This window comes from Phoenix dactylifera, chromosome 1, assembly GCF_009389715.1.
Source record: "Phoenix dactylifera cultivar Barhee BC4 chromosome 1, palm_55x_up_171113_PBpolish2nd_filt_p, whole genome shotgun sequence".
In the NCBI taxonomy this organism is placed as follows: Eukaryota; Viridiplantae; Streptophyta; class Magnoliopsida; order Arecales; family Arecaceae; genus Phoenix; species Phoenix dactylifera.
In genome coordinates, this window is record NC_052392.1 from 27,546,221 (window position 1) to 27,562,265 (window position 16,045).

At 37.0% G+C, this 16,045-nt stretch overlaps 1 protein-coding gene across 1 annotated transcript; it reads left to right on the plus strand.

The window, feature by feature from the left end:
- The first annotated feature begins 483 nt into the window (after positions 1-483).
- Positions 484-14,912, plus strand: LOC103718346. The gene is made up of 10 exons (XM_008807126.4): positions 484-1,606; positions 2,664-2,797; positions 2,965-3,027; positions 3,229-3,318; positions 4,239-4,392; positions 4,913-5,102; positions 11,072-11,910; positions 13,312-13,911; positions 14,045-14,110; positions 14,313-14,912. The coding sequence occupies exons 1-10, from the start codon at positions 1,040-1,042 to the stop codon at positions 14,421-14,423; spliced, it is 2,814 nt and encodes a 937-aa protein (XP_008805348.1). The 5' UTR covers positions 484-1,039; the 3' UTR covers positions 14,424-14,912.
- Positions 14,913-16,045: the final 1,133 nt, after the last annotated feature.

Genomic DNA, 16,045 nt, shown 5'->3' on the forward strand with positions numbered 1-16,045 from the left:
ATTACTGAATATAGTTAAAGTGATTACAAATTATATCAATGTAAAGTGGGTGACTGCATTCATGATGTATGGCTTCTGTCACATATGCCGTGATCAGACTGCAAACATTTAGCTTCACACAGACTTTTATGTGTGACATTCTGATAGAAATTTTGGCAGCTTACCTCAGCTATGAACGTGGTTTCTTCAGTCTGGAGTCAAAAGGGGGGGTTAGTATGGGCAGATGACAACCAGGTGGTGAATCCACACTTAGCCACCAACTTCACAGACAAAGACTTATTTGGATGTTTCACGAGATTCCAGAACAATGAAAAAAGCTTGCATCAATAAAGCAATTCTTGGATCAAAATAAACAGCAAAATTAAGGTAAAGTAATATACTTCCAATCACAGATGTAAGCTTATGTAGGGCAAAGTAGAAAAACTTGGGACGACCAGCTCATGTTGGATGCCAAAGTCTTCACAAAATTCATATGGCTGCTGAATAAAAAAATGAGAAGAAGTACAAAATTTGAACAAGGCATGTTGCATATAGGCTGGTACATATGATGTACACAATCATGTAGAATTAATGGAAAGGTGGAACGTGTACTCTTAAAAGAGGCTAAACTCTAGGAATATGTACCCCTAAAGAGGCTAAACTTTAGCATAAGTTTCATAGTGGGGCAAGAAAGGTGTTGACAGAGAAAAAAAGAAAAAGAAAGCAAACCACCACGGCATTTCCCCAGGTTACTTTCCTGCTCTCATCATATGACAGTTGATGGAGGAGGCTCAGATATCAATATAAGTCATGCGATCCATCTGCCACTAGCTATATATCTGTTCAATATCTGGACATCCAAGTACAGGAAGGCTCATCTCATGTTTCCATAGAGAAGAACAGAGGAGGACTTTCTCCCTTCAGAGCTTTCTGCTATGAGCCATCAGGCACCGCCCACAAGGAATAAAAGCCACACCTCAATCCAAGAATCCATCTGAATGCAATGATCTCAGGGAGCTTTTTTTCAGGTATACTCTCTGAAAACAGAAGATAACCAATCATGGCTGGGTTGTCCTTGAAACTTCCCTTTTGGATGATGTATATAATAGCCCAGTTGGTAGTAGGCTCTGTCATTTCTGGTTACTCCTGGTGCCCCGCTCCTCCAAGCAAACAGACTGAATCAAAATTTAAACAGAAAACGAATAGATTCTGGAAGTTTGCAGAGAAGACCAATACATGGGTAGAAATCGGCTTGCCGTTTGATCTGATGTCCTGTATTAATGAAACCTGCACAAAAGTAGGATCAATCGAAAGCATGCATATGAAACGTAATCAGTTACCTACCCAAGAGCAGCAGAAGAATACAAGAATTGCTGGTACTGATAGAGTTTTAGAAGAAAATATTGATCCAGTTCTGCCTTTAAGAAAGAGAGTTTCTTTGACTAGAATGTCAGAGGCATCAGTTTGGGTGACGGGGCAAAGTGGTTCGATCTATGAGAGGTTCTGGAATGGGGTGCAGTGGGTAATTGCTCCCCATGAATTACCTACTGCAGCTGGTCAGGCTGTTTCTGTTTTCTTCATCAATCAGACAATTCTTGCTCTGTCAGAAGGTGGGATGCTTTATCAGGTAATTAGTATCTTTTAATTTCGGATGTTACTTTTTTCAGAACGATTTCAAAATATTATGTTTAGGATTTTGTGATATTGCCAAGTGGCATAAGCGTATCAAACTTTGCTATAATTGCTTCAATCATCTTTTGTTCTACATGATTCGATTCAACTTCAGTGTCTATGTTGATACTTAGATACAAAAGTTGAACAGACCAAGTTCATATTCTTAACAGATTGATTATAACAAAGCCTCCTTTTGTGTATTGATACCACATCTATTCTCTATCCTGTTTAGATCTCTGGCTTTGCTTGACAATATTGTTACTTACCTAATAAATAATGGTAATCAGGAAAGAGAACATGGTCAGAAGAGAAAAGAGTTGTTTCACAGAAAAGCATGGCTTAATCAAGATAAAATCAATAAGCAGGAAGCCATGTTACTTACACAATAATCTCTCTTGAAGATGTGGTCTTACCCAATAATTCCCTGGCCTGTTTGGTGGAACAAAAATTGATTGAAGGTTCTGCGAAGGAAAATACTTTGAAATTCCCTGTATAAAAAGTTTGACATTTTCAGATGTATATAGCTCAGTGCAGATTCACAGAGACTTATTATGTATAACCTTCAGCCAGGATAAAATCCAAATGCATCTGGTTGTCCAGCTCAACAAAAATTGAACTGTATTCTGGAGCGATAACTCTCACTCCAAATTGCAGAAGGCATGGATGGGATCTTATGTGGATGAATAGATAAGAACCAAAAATACTAATTTCATGATCAGGATAGAACATTTACCATCAAACAAAGTGTCATAGTCTATGGGCCATAGTCTATGGGCCAAGAAAACATGTAAGAATATCTGGAGGTGCAATATGACTGAAAACATCGTAGCTCCTTGCAAGAAAGAAGCAACTTCATACAGTAAGCAAATAGTCAACCCCACAGGCACAATTCTATTTTTAGTCACAAGTTCAACCAATGGTTTTGACCAGTGAGGTTTATGCTTATTTAATGGTAAATATTTCATTGGAACATGAACATAATTGAACTTCTTATACTGTAATAATTTCAGTTGCAGCTGAACGAAAATTCTCAGCCCATTTGGACAGAATTTGTGCTTATGTCCAAAGAAGACATGCATACTACAGAAGCTGAACCAAGCCAAGTTGTACAGATTAAGTTTGGCATCATATCGCATGATGGAGAGTGAGTAATCTGGTACACATTCACAATTTTTCAATAATGTGTGCAAATGTTCTTTTGCAAAAAAGGAATTAAAAAAAAGAAGAAAAGTTGCATTTATGTAAAGTTCTTTCTTTAACTGCTCATCAATCTGAATGCTAACAAACATTGTTCCTTGATCTGTATATCAGGAGGTTGTACTTATCCACCAAGAACGGGTCATTGGTTGAGATCAGTGAATTTCAGCCTTTGAGGTAGGAGAAACAAGTAACAAGAATATTCAGCTGCCTTGTATTTTATCTGAAGTAACATGTCAAGAACTTAAAAGAGGGTGAACCAATGTTTAAGCATTTGGCATGTGGGCATGACTTAGATTAGCAAGATAGCTGTTATTGTGGTGGTTCTGACACTAATGTTAAAGCTTAATGGATGCCCGATGAATTGGACTTGAATAGGTGGGATTTTCATGGCCGGCCTCCAGGTGGAGATGTTTCAGCTATTGTTGACACTGGCACTATTAGACCAGGCATTGTGTTCACAGTAAGGTATGTTCATGTCAGTCTATTCTTTTTTCTTTTCTTTTTTTTCTCTTTTGTTTTTGTGGTTTTGTGGGGGTAATGAAGGGGGATAGGCATATTATTCTATTTGTCTGGTCATAGATGGACTATTCTGAGTTCATATTGATTGTGCTGTAAATTAAAGTTGCACTATAATAGCATGATTCTTTTCCAGTTACACAAAGACAAAGTATTTTAATAATTTTAAACCACATGGACACCAAGCATTCATCTAAGGTGTTTTCATGAGTAAAAATAAGGTCATATTTAATTAATGTTCTACCAGAATGCTTCACATGCCCAATAGTCCATGAGCTTATCCATCTAGTTACTCCACAACTTTTGATCCACTTAGTAATTTTGTTGCCTTAGCGAAGACCTTCAGTTTCCATTGCTTTCATTCAGGAACCTCATCTCAACTACCTTCACATGGAACCAAAGTTTCATATGGCACAACTGAGAACTTTCCTGAATCAGTGCCTACTTTTATAGCTGACAATGCGTGCTGTTTCTACATATCAGTTTCCCTTATACCCATGTCAATGACCAACCAAGAATGTATCAAATTTTGATTCAAGGAAGAACTAACATCTTACAAGATGGGCAAACCACTTCAACTAAAAAGACGACACTAGGCTTCTAATTGTAAGTAATATTTGGACGGTCAAATAGAGATTTAGTAGTTTCCCATAACTACCATCATATTCAATGAAATTCTCGTCTTGTTACTGCTTACGGAAATTATTACCGCTAGCAGTAGGGCCTCCGTTGGGCTTTTGTAGAAATAATATTCACATTCAGGTGTAATAAGACAGAGTCTGAACTCCATGCCCTTATCCTGCTGTTTGTTTCTATAACAAACCTTCCTCTTCTAGTTTTTATTTGTGAGACTATATATTGTGGTGCAGTTCTACTGGAGATCTATACGAATTCGACAAGAAATCAAAGCCATCATGGAAGAAGCATATATCAATGGAAGAAATATCACTTAGATCATCCGGAGGATGTTCTCTACATGGCCAGGCTGGAGCTCATTCAGTATCACTTTTCCTATTAACCAAGGTAATTAAGTGACTTCTCTGCAACATTCAATGAACTAAAGTAAACTATTAAATGACGTAGTGAATGATACAAACCAAAAAGAAATAATGTCATACAGTGTAAGTGAATAGCATGTAGCAGATCTCTTGAGAGCATGACTATATTAATAAACTAATAATCCATATTCAAAAACATGTTGTTTGCACATATATAGCCAAAAATGTATCCGAGGTAGTAACATAAGAGCTAAATAGCCTCTTATAGCACTATTATTCATCATGTATACACTGGTTTTCATAGCTAATTATGTTTATCATAGTCTTGTATTAAATTTTCATTCTCCAATTAAGAGGGCATGAGAATCAGCAGAGCAGGAACGTCAGTGAACTGAATGCTATTAATATAAATAATTTAAAGTTCTGCTTGCTAATCTACAGTGCTTTTATATGTCAGCTGAATATATTCCTTTTTAATTGATAGTTACCAATATAAAAGCAACTTTTAAATAATTGATTGGTTAAAGGGACTTATAGATCTACAGGGTGGTTTTCTAATAGAACGGCGCTTGCACAAAAGGAAGTGGAAGTGGGAACTCCATGGGGCTCCTAAAGATCATCGGTTAAGTGCTATCACGCCAGTTCGACAGAATGACGTAAACGAAAACATCTTATCACTATTCTTCACTACAAATACTGGATATGTATTTGAATATCAGCTTCCAAAGCACTCAGGTAGAAACCAACTTCTTCTGCTCCCTTGGTAAAATCACTTCTTTTTTCTGCTGTTTAAGGCCATTTTGAATGATTACCTAGGACAACACTCAACTGGCTATTCCTTTGTCTTAATTACAATAGCGCTATTATAAGATTTAAAGAACCACCTCAGCTCACTGTAGTAGCTCATATATAAAAGCAGAGAGATAGGTATCAAATCAGAACAAGATGAGTGGCGCATATGTCATGCTTTTAAGTTGTATTTTCTAACTCATGGTGATAATGATATTGCAATAAATTTTTATTTACTCAAACAAAGCCGGAGTTTGATGGGTATCCATCAAGGTACGCCATCTTAGTACCAGGCCTCGTACTGGTGCCACCCGGTCACTATATCGGTTCGGCATACCAAGTATCGATATGCTCTCTATATTGTGTACTGGTACCGAACCAGTACCATACCATACTAGTTCGGTACGGAATGGTGTACCTTGGTATCGATACTACTGATTGAAAGCCAAATATAATAGACGTATTTCTATAGTAAGGCAAATTAATACCAACCAAACCAGCTCACGTTATAATTTGGTTTTGTACAGAAGCATGGCAAAATAAAATTGCTTCAGAGATCATTTCAAAAAATGTTCTTGGACTTCCCTAGACACTCTCCATGTTATCTTTCGCAATTCTTTTTCTGTTTAACTTTGGGTCAACAATTAGCAATGCTGATATCTGCAGAATTTCATAGTTACAGAAGTCCAAGAATATTGCCAGTTAACTAGGGCAAAATATTTCTAGTTAACCCTACCTATTGACTTTGAACTAACTGAACCACAACAACAAGACAGTGATTCACTTATCAGTCCATGGGTAAAATTCTTAAGCTAAAGTCAGTAAACAATAAAGTCTTTCTTTAGCAAATAATCAGGATTGTACCAATTACCAAAGATAGATCCCTTTCAAATTCATGATGATGCTGATGCACCTAGCAGATGCGCAAAGAAGCCAAGCCAACCAATAAACTAGATGATTGTGAAGTAGTTTCTACATATTCCTAACCTTCTTTTAGTTGCTTACATGCAACCACCTCCTCCAAATACTTATTGGGCAAGGATTGTTATTTTCTGAACCATTGGCTGATATCTCTATCAAGAGAAAAAGGTCTCTCAATACCTTTAACAGTGAAAAAACCTGAACTTCTGATGGCTTTTATGCTCGAGGATTTTCTTTCCAAATGTCAACCTAAAAGGTAGGAAAGAAATGAACTTTCCATGCACTACTATGATCACTGAAAGGGCATAATTGCTCAAGCTGTGAGAGAATCTTCAATAACAAATGGAAAAGGAAAATAGTGCCAATATCTAGAAATGTTACAACCAGCCTCTGGAAAAATCCATCATCCCTCCATGTTTTGCAGATAAATCCCTTTTATCTTGCACATGATTCAAGGTAGACACCTATTAGAGATGCTTCACGATTTAAACACTTGATATTTAGACATATGCAACACAAAAGAATGAAATCAAGATGCCTTTTACCCCATGCATGTCAAGAATTTACATGATGATGTTAACAAGAATTTTAAGTTCCCCTTGCAGTTCTAAGGCCTTTCAGCAACACCAATATGGATGTAAAATGAGAATTTTGAATACGACATAACTGTTATCAATTCCAATAAGTTTATTTACATTTCATCTCCCATTTCCATTTCCAAAGCTCCTTTTTTTTTCAAAACAATCCTTCACGATGAAAATTCCAATTAGCACGTAAATTTTGAATCCAATTTTCGTTTACCATTTATGAAATTCAATATCCTTCCAGACAAAGCACCCAGCCACCATTATTTCAACATCAGAAGCCACTTTGAAAATCAGGCAAGTGAAATCCAGAAGGTGTTTCCCGCAAGAATTTCTTTCAATTGGATAAAATCTATCTGAGGGTGTCAGTTTCCTCCTTTACTTCTCATACACCGCTCTTCCAAAGGCCTTAATAAATTTTCACTCTTACAATAGCAGATACTTGCATGCATTTTAATAGTATGGATCTTTTTAATTCAAGATGCAAAATTCATTCTTTTAAGTTACTGTTTTTGTTGGAAGACTCCACTTGCCAAATTTGAAATCCAAAAGGAAGAGCTAAGGAAGATTAGGAAACAAAAGCAAATCAGTATCACTTCTCGAAATTCATTGAAAGTGGGAATTTCTAAGAAGCCTTTGTGTGAAACAAAATCAGTCCTAATAAAAGACAACAGAAAGCATTAGAACAAAACAATACATCATCTTATTTACGGATTTGGAAAATATTTAAAAAGGATTAAACATTAGTGTATTCATCTAGTAAATATCAACCAAGAAGTTTTAGAACATCACAGGGTTATCAAACTTAGTGCTCAAGTAATATTGTTGCTTGAGACATCACGGCATCCTTTTCAGATCTCACTTGTGACTTTGATCTGTTTCAAACAGCATGGGTATAGCCCCAATATGTATTGGAAAAGTAATTCTCTTGTCTCTCATGTTTTTGCAGATACCCATAATTATGTTGGCATGTGTGTATCCTGTCTTTTATATTTCACAGGCTTGTGGCACTTTTAGCTTCATCCAGATGTATTCTTTCATTCATAATAAGTTTATTTGTCGATGTATTATATGAAGTAGAATGTACCTTGGCCAGATAGATGCACAAACTTTATAATCTACTTCAATGCTAGCTAATCAGAATAACTGATGTCAGACTTTTATGAAAGCTTTTGTGTGAAATATGCCAATATATCATCAAGCTTTGCAACACCCTAACTATTGTCATATCCTCTCCAGTATTTTTCCAGAGTTTTGTTGATATTTGATAACTAGTCTAGCAAATTGGTTTCAAAACATTTAAGCACCTCAAATATGAGATACAATCAGTACACAGGTAAAAAGCATCTATCCCCCTCCATGGGTTGTGACCCACCCCTTGTTCCATCTTTATTTCTTCACCTAATAGTCTAGGGGGCTTGAGTTACTCACTAAAGTTAGCTTAATCCCTCCAATCAGGGTTGGACCTTTTTCATATTCAAGGTGAGTGACATTGCTTCTTGGTTCAATGACATCTACACAACCTTGCCCAGCCAGATTAATCATCTTTGAACTTCCACTTGTTCCCAAATTTAGTTGGATTCTTATGGTACCAGGCATTAATTTCTCCTGAATCCAGGTCATAGTCTTTACGCTTTGATGAATGCCATTGTTCACAATCTTCTAAGATATGAACAAGCCCTTGTCTGCATGGGATCTGAAGTTGACTTTGTTTTCTGTTCTTGCAGCCAATAGGAGACTTGAATCCTTCTTCTCATTATTTAGCCTGTCATGCAACTAAAATATGGCCCTTAAAGAATGCATAATCATTTTTTTCCAGGGTCACTCTCTGGGTCCTACTAGTCTGCTTTAAACTCTCTACAAGACCCACTATATTAACTAATAAAGGAACTTTTGGACACCACTGAAATATGATTTTCTGTCTTGTTTTTGGGCCATTCTTTAGGTTTTGCTGATTCAATAGTTTGTGAAAGTCAGTAAGTTTCACAATTTTGATTAATACTAGAACGTTTTAGCACTTTACAAGTTCAATTCATCCCACTGAATTATGATCTTTTACTTTCTCTTCTCTCTTTTTTTTTTGAACTGGCCTTGTGTTGGGCCTGCAATTTTTTTAGTCTGATCTACATCTTCATAGTAAACATTGTGCTTTGTCACCATATGCTTTCATGTGGTTTTCCTATTTCAATTTCTTAAGCTCACATGATATTCATGTGCATGTTATTCTCATTGTCTAGCATGTCAACAATATTCTGCATGTGCATGTGCTTCACATGGTAGTCAACCCGTTCTTCCATTAATTTTACAAGTCTGAATTTAGACTACCACTCATCATCTTGATTGTGCTCCCTTTCTCTAAAAAATAGAAAATGATGAGGTTTGCCCGTCGATTCATTTCATGAGTGAATAAAATAAAAGGAATACAGAGTGCCATACGAAAATAGGAGTTATATTTATTTTTAAAAAAAAAAACAGAAGAGATAGCAGCCCAAAACAGAGCATAAAAAGGTGGCCCAAAAATGAACAACACATCATTAGCAAATTCAGCACATCACTATCAATCACTCCATTTATACGCATTCCCACAATACTTGGATCCCCAGTTTTGTTGAAAGTATAGTGGCCTTGCTTGTCACATGCTTGAAAGGACGCTATGGAGTTGTCTTTCAGAATCTTTCAGTATGGGACGTATTGTACCGGTTCGGTGTCGGTACACAACACGGAAAGCGTAGTGACACTCGGTATGCCGAACTGGCCCCGTACCATACCATACCGACACAGATAGCACCTATACGGGGCTCAGTATCGAGACGGCATACCTTGCCTACAACAGATATATGCCATTTTAAGTGCAACCTCTTTTATTGCCATTAGACTCATGCAGCTTTCAAGTAGTTGCTTCCCAACAGCAATATGTTATCCATGTTCAGGCTTGCTTCATCAAACTTGCCTTGAGACAGTGGTGCATTTTTAACCATGTAAAAATTATTTTTAGTGGTTTGCCTCTCGAATTGATTGCCCACAAACATTTCACACCACATGCTTGCTGCGAGTCAACTCACCAATGAGCTTAGTCTGACAAATTTGTTGATCAGTCCTAGAAGCGATGTGCTAGAGTCCAATCTACATTGGTTATCTTGGACACTCACAAATTAGTATGTTCCTTTGGACACTACTTAAGTCTTTCCTAAATGACTAGAGAAAACTTTTACGAAATCTTATTAGGTCAGCTTTAAAAATCATGCACAACTCATGCAGTTGTTGCTCATGTTTAAAGTAGCTTGTTATTGTATCAGCACAACTTGTCATGTTGACATGCCTTACCATAGCAGTCAAGGATTAGATAATCGCATATCAAACCTACATCAGCAAATGATCACCATAGTATGTTTCTATCATGCCAAAACACATACCCGTAGGCAGAAATTACATGATGTCCTGACAGATACACAAAGGTATTCTAAAACTCACTACAAAAACCTCCCCTTATTTCCATTCAAGCTACCTTTCAGCTGTTTCTTAGAGCAAGCCACACATTTTTGAACATCTAAAAGTGATTATTTGACCTGTATAAGCAAATTTAAAACATGGTACTAACTACTAATAGATTCCTATATAGGTGCGATGCACAGCCTCGAGTAGTGCAATATGCCAATAACATGAGCTAGCAATATCTATGAGCAAGCAAAAAAATCAGAAGATAAAAGTTCATTTTATTAGTCATCTGAAACCATATAGTTACTTTCAATCTGTGGGAAATAGCTCTATGCATGAATGACACAGTGGACAAGCAAACAACACAAAGCAAGCTAAACACAAAACAAGCTCATGACATTGCATCTGTTTGAGTTCTAGCATAACCAACCAATCTGCAGCAATATGGCCCGAAACTATAGGTAAGTGAGATGTCAATTTGTATTATTAATTTTTTTAATAGTATATTAATTAATGTGCATGGTAGCTATTAAAATTCCACAAAGTGCAAGAGGGTTCTTTTTTCATTCCAAACTGAATGAGGCCTAATCCTTTCACTTAAGCTGATATTCAATTCACTCCTGAACAAGTGGGAAAAACTCATAGATGCACTTAACATGTTATTAAGGAATTAAATTTATTATGAGATTATCATTATCATTATCATGACGAAATCCTGATACCTACTTCAAAGTTTGACACCTGAAAACCTGATATGATGATTATATTGATAATTAATCACTGTTTGAACCTGTTATGTCTGGAAAAATTCAAATTTATCATCCTTCATAGTAAAAAAACGAACTCATTCAGACATTGTGACCTTCTATATTCATATTCGTCACCAAATATTCTTTCAACATATTATTAATTTTGTTATTGGAGTATAATCCACATGGAGCAATAAATTGATCATCAGTTTCTGTTGGGAAAAAGGTGGCACTCATGGGAATCATGTGGAAGGGCTCTGGATAAATCATATACACCCACAGCATGCCAAGGTTGCTCAAGGTGTGCAAGGAATACAGGTTCAAGCTGGAAGATTAATGTTCCCCCTGGATGATGGTAGACTTGGAGAGCTGCATTTGCCTGGAATTGGAGGTGATGGTTCTGGTCCAACTCATCAGAGTAGCCTGCGCAGGAAAACATCCAGTAGGTATGAATGGTCAGTCATAGATGCACCTGAAACAGAAGGATGGAATGCAGAATACTGCACCGATGAGCGTGGCCCATCAAATTGCATTGCAGGAATAAAGAATGTTCTTTCAGACGACGAACCAAATGACTCGAGTATTATTACACCTGCTAGAAGACGCAAGGCACAAGGGCATCAAGAGTACATATCCTTGAGTAATCATGAAAGTGGTGCAACTGAATCTTACAACTTTCTAACAAGAAGCATCAATACTAACTTTCGCATGCGAGTAATGTATGCAGATAGATCATTTTTTGTTATAACAGACGGTGGCCTAACTTTTGAATACCTTTATTCTGATAATGTCTGGTTATGGCTAAGGCATGAGCATTCAACAGCAATGAGAGGTGCACTAGGAAGCTATAATGGAAGTTTGTTTTTGGTCAACACGCATGGAAACTTGCTTATTAGAGAAAGGAATGGAAATGAGCTATCATGGATCAATTGCACTGCCATGAGGAAGGGAAGGCAGGTAGTGACAGGACCTCCATGGGATGTCATTCCGGGTAAAGCTCACAGAGCTACGACAGTAGATTCTCTCTTCTTCGTCGACAAGAAAGGAAAACTTCTTCAGTTTACGGTGAGAGTTCAAAACCTGAAAACTGAAATAATTAGTTCTAAGGGTAATCATGCTAAAAAGTAGGAGAAAAAAAGCATCTAAAAACATCATGACTTTTCAGAAGAATCCACTGAAATAGCTTAAAAAGAAAAAAGAGAATTTGCGTTATCATCAAAGATGCTACTTTCTAAGTTGTGGCTTTTGACCATGGATAGAAATACTATAAATGGCATTGCTTCGGTGGTTACTTGTCTGTTTGATAGTTTTAGTTAATGCTTGCTCAAAACTTGGATACTTAGTGGCAAAGCGCTCATGAATATTAACCATCCACATCAAGGTGTGTTCTGTGTTATGTTTTATTTATAGATTACTAAGGCAAGAGAAAAAATGTATATCAAGTAATTTATGGATGTTGCAACACCAAGTAGCATAGCATGACTATGCAATCATGTCTCCTATTGACCCATGCATTTTTGCAAAAATCTCTTTTAATAACCAAGAGATATTACCCAAAATCAAGTTTGTTTAGCTTTTAATTAAGTTCCTGGAATCAATGAAGCTCATTGTTGGCTTCAGCACTTACCTAATGTAGCATGTCAAACCCTATTCTTGGACATCATTTCGTACTACTGATATAAAAAATCAACTAATATTTAATTGATTGCATCAGATTTAGGACTTGATAGTTTGCTTAACTTTGCTTTATTAATCAGTGTGTAAGGTTTTTTATAATCCATGTTTAAAGCTGGACCATAGTGGTGAACCTTTCTGCACAAACATTGGTAATCTAAATGAAATCAAGCTCTTACTTCTCAGTTCATTCTCTTCCTCCACATTTTTTTCTTCCATCAAACCTTTTTCTTCTTTGAGCTCAGGCAGTGCTTCATATACACTGTCCTAAATATTTCTGCAGAACTACAAATTAAATCAAGTGATTTGAAATGATTTGAAGATTATTTTTATCACTGCATTCAGAGAAATTGTAGTTCAAAAGGTTACAATTTCTCCAAATTTAAAATGGCATGGTAATTTCTTTCTTCAATAAATTTGTTGGAAAATAACAAAAGTTAACAGATCTTTCTACAGTTTGACATCCTTATGTCAGTACAAAAGCAATCTGAAGTAAGACATTATCATGACCTTGTAGCTTAATTTCTCTTAGAAAATAAAAGGAAAAAAAAATCTATTAAGCATTACTTTGTTACCAACATTTAAATTTCACATATACGCAGGCATGCTTTTATGTTCCATGCATATGCATCTCCTGTATAATTCAGTCCTAAGCATCTGGTGCCACATGTCTTACAATTCATTGAGCTCCTAAGCATCTGCTGCCAGTTATGTCTTGCAATTCATAGGTCATCATGACCTGAAAACTGGTTTAGCATAGTGCAGAATATAACCGTGTCTTAATCTATACAGGTGGCACTACGAAAATATAAATGGAAGGACTGCCACAGCCCTCCAGATACTAGGATTGCATTTATTGTGGATCAAGAATTCTTCAGGATGAACATCATATTCGTTGTTGGACGGAACGGCCGTCTATACCAATATAACAGAATCACCGAGCTATGGCACGAGCACTACCAGTCCCCTCATTTGGTCCTCTCAAGATCCCCTGGAACTGCTATGAGGCCATCGCTGCAATCGCTTACAGGCTCACTATTCATGATATCAGAAAATGGAGGTCTTGTCGAGTATCACTGGAACTCACAAGACAGATGGGAATGGGTGGAGCATGGGACACCATATAGAGACGTGATGCTGCTTGGTGCACCAGGTCCATGTTTCGATGGCACTCAATTGTTTGTGATCGGGTCAGATGGCCATGTTTATCGAAGATTTCTGGAACAAAGAACTTGGAAATGGATGAGCCATGGGTACCCATACACGGAGACTTCAGCTCTGGAAGCTCAAAGAACTAGAAGTGATCACACTTGCACATATGAAGATAAAACGGCCTACCTTGAGCACAATGACCAATACTCAAACAGTTACAGAAGACACTGCAACGAGAAGGTTAGTGCGACCACACCCCAAACCAATACCAGATGAAATTCCCATGATGTACAAAAGCATATATAATAACCATATTGCAAATTTGATCAATAGGATGGCATTTACATCAGCTAAATGTATTGATAATCTGCAGGTGGCGCCGATACGACCAATACCATTTTCGCAAGATTCAGTAATTTTCGAGTTACAAGATGGCAGGGTAAGTAGCATTCAGTTTTGCTAAGTTTGTGAATTGCACTGCAACAAAATCTTTAGGATGGAATGGGAGTGAATAGTTGAATTAGAATTGCAGTGCACTGTTGCTGCAACGTGCTTGACATTGAAGGAAGTAGTAGAATTAAGTATAAAATATTTTGAGTTTAAAACATGGGGAGAGCTAACAAGGGTGACTCACTGAACAGCTGGCCGAGCTGCGGAGATTGGAAGGGACGGCCGACTGGGCGTGGGCACGAGTCATCGTCACGCCGACCAGCTTATGCTCGTCGAGTTACTGGACTGCAGTGGCAACATAACAGCGTCGAGCAACCAAACCTTTTGCAGGATCATCGAAAGCGCAGTTAAAGAAACAAAAAGGTGGAATGTGTATGGAGTTTGTAAAGAAGAGGGGAGATATTAGCAACTTACAATGTTAAATAGTTTGATGTAAAGATGAACAAAGAAGGAACGAAAGAAGAACAAATTGAGAGTTTATTTTCTACAGGCTTTGGCTCTTTAGAAAATCAGAAACAAGACCCTGGAAGGGTGATGGAGAAGGGGGCGGGCCAAAAAACCAAAGAGCCTCGCATGAAAAAGCGAGTTTGCTCTACTGTTTGAGCTACATCTCCGACAGGCGAAGGATGCTCAGCTTTTCTTCCGTGGATCGCCTAATGGCTGGATAAATGTAAGGGCATTGTAATTGTGCCGCATCAACCAAAAAAAAGTTATTGTTTGGTTGGATTGTACTTGGAGGACAGGTGTAGCAATGGATTTATGCACATCATTATTGATTTCAGTTCAGCCAACCTAATTTAACCAATATGACTGGACTCAACTTTTAATTATGATGTTTAAGGGTGTTGTTGGTGCGGAGCGAATTTTGCATAACTATTTTACCAACAAGACTTGATCATTTTCTCATTTGGCACTGCTTTTGAAGGGCCAAAAATTTTTTTGTGTTTAAGTGTGCATTAGAAATTTTGAAATAGTTTTTTATTTTATTGAAAAAATAAAAAAATTACTATGAAAAAGTTTTTGAAACAAAAACTCCATTTAAGATGCATCATGAGGTTGTTTTTATTTTAATGAAAAAATTGCAGTGTTGAACATACCATGAAATATAATTATAATATAATATAATACAATAGGATATTATCATTATATTAAATAATATAGTTATATAACATAATATAGTATAATAATATTGTTATATTGTATTCATGGCAATATAATAATTTTATCATATGCTAGTATAAGTATATAAAGGCCCCCCAAGGATTTTATTATATCCTAATATAATGATATAATAATTTTATTATATGCTAATATAAGTATAATAATTTCCGTCGGAGAAGAAGCCTTCCAACGATTTGGCCGCGCTGCTGTCCCGAGCGGATAAGTATATAAAGGCCAAGGAAGCTATAGCAACTTGGAGGGAGGTGGCTGGAGGTAAGAATGGTAAAAGAAAGAGCTGAGAAGAAAAAGAAACACCAGATAGAAATCGGGACGCGAAGGAGGTTCTAGGTAACTGAGGAGTCAAACTCAAAAGTTCGAGAGACACACCTCAAAAGTACAGATTTTGATGGAAATCGAAAGCCGATACTATCTACAATGGTCCAAAAGGATGAAAGCCCCTCCTAGCAAAAGAAATCGAAATAAGCACCGTTGATTCCATAAGAACCGCAAGCATGATATTGAGTGTTTGCAGCTGAACGATGAGATCAAAAGCCCTTATCCAATGAGGGCACCTCAATAGATACATGGATAATCAATAGAGAGGAGAAGACATTGGTCGGGATAGCAGTACCCCAGGTGGCCCGATAATTGGCGGATTTAGTTTGTTGGCTCAGAGAGCTTATGCCCAAGCAACCCAAGCTAGGGAGGCAGTCCCAAAAAGGCCATGCACATGAGAGATGTTCTCCTTTTCCGATGGCAACAC

Coding starts and splice junctions, on each gene's coding strand:
- LOC103718346 (XM_008807126.4), top strand. CDS start 1,040: ATGGCTGGGTTGTCCTTGAAACTTCCCTTTTGGATGATGTATATAATA. Junction 2,798..2,964: donor ATCATATCGCATGATGGAGA/GTGAGTAATCTG, acceptor TCTGTATATCAG/GAGGTTGTACTTATCCACCA. Junction 4,393..4,912: donor CACTTTTCCTATTAACCAAG/GTAATTAAGTGA, acceptor ATAGATCTACAG/GGTGGTTTTCTAATAGAACG.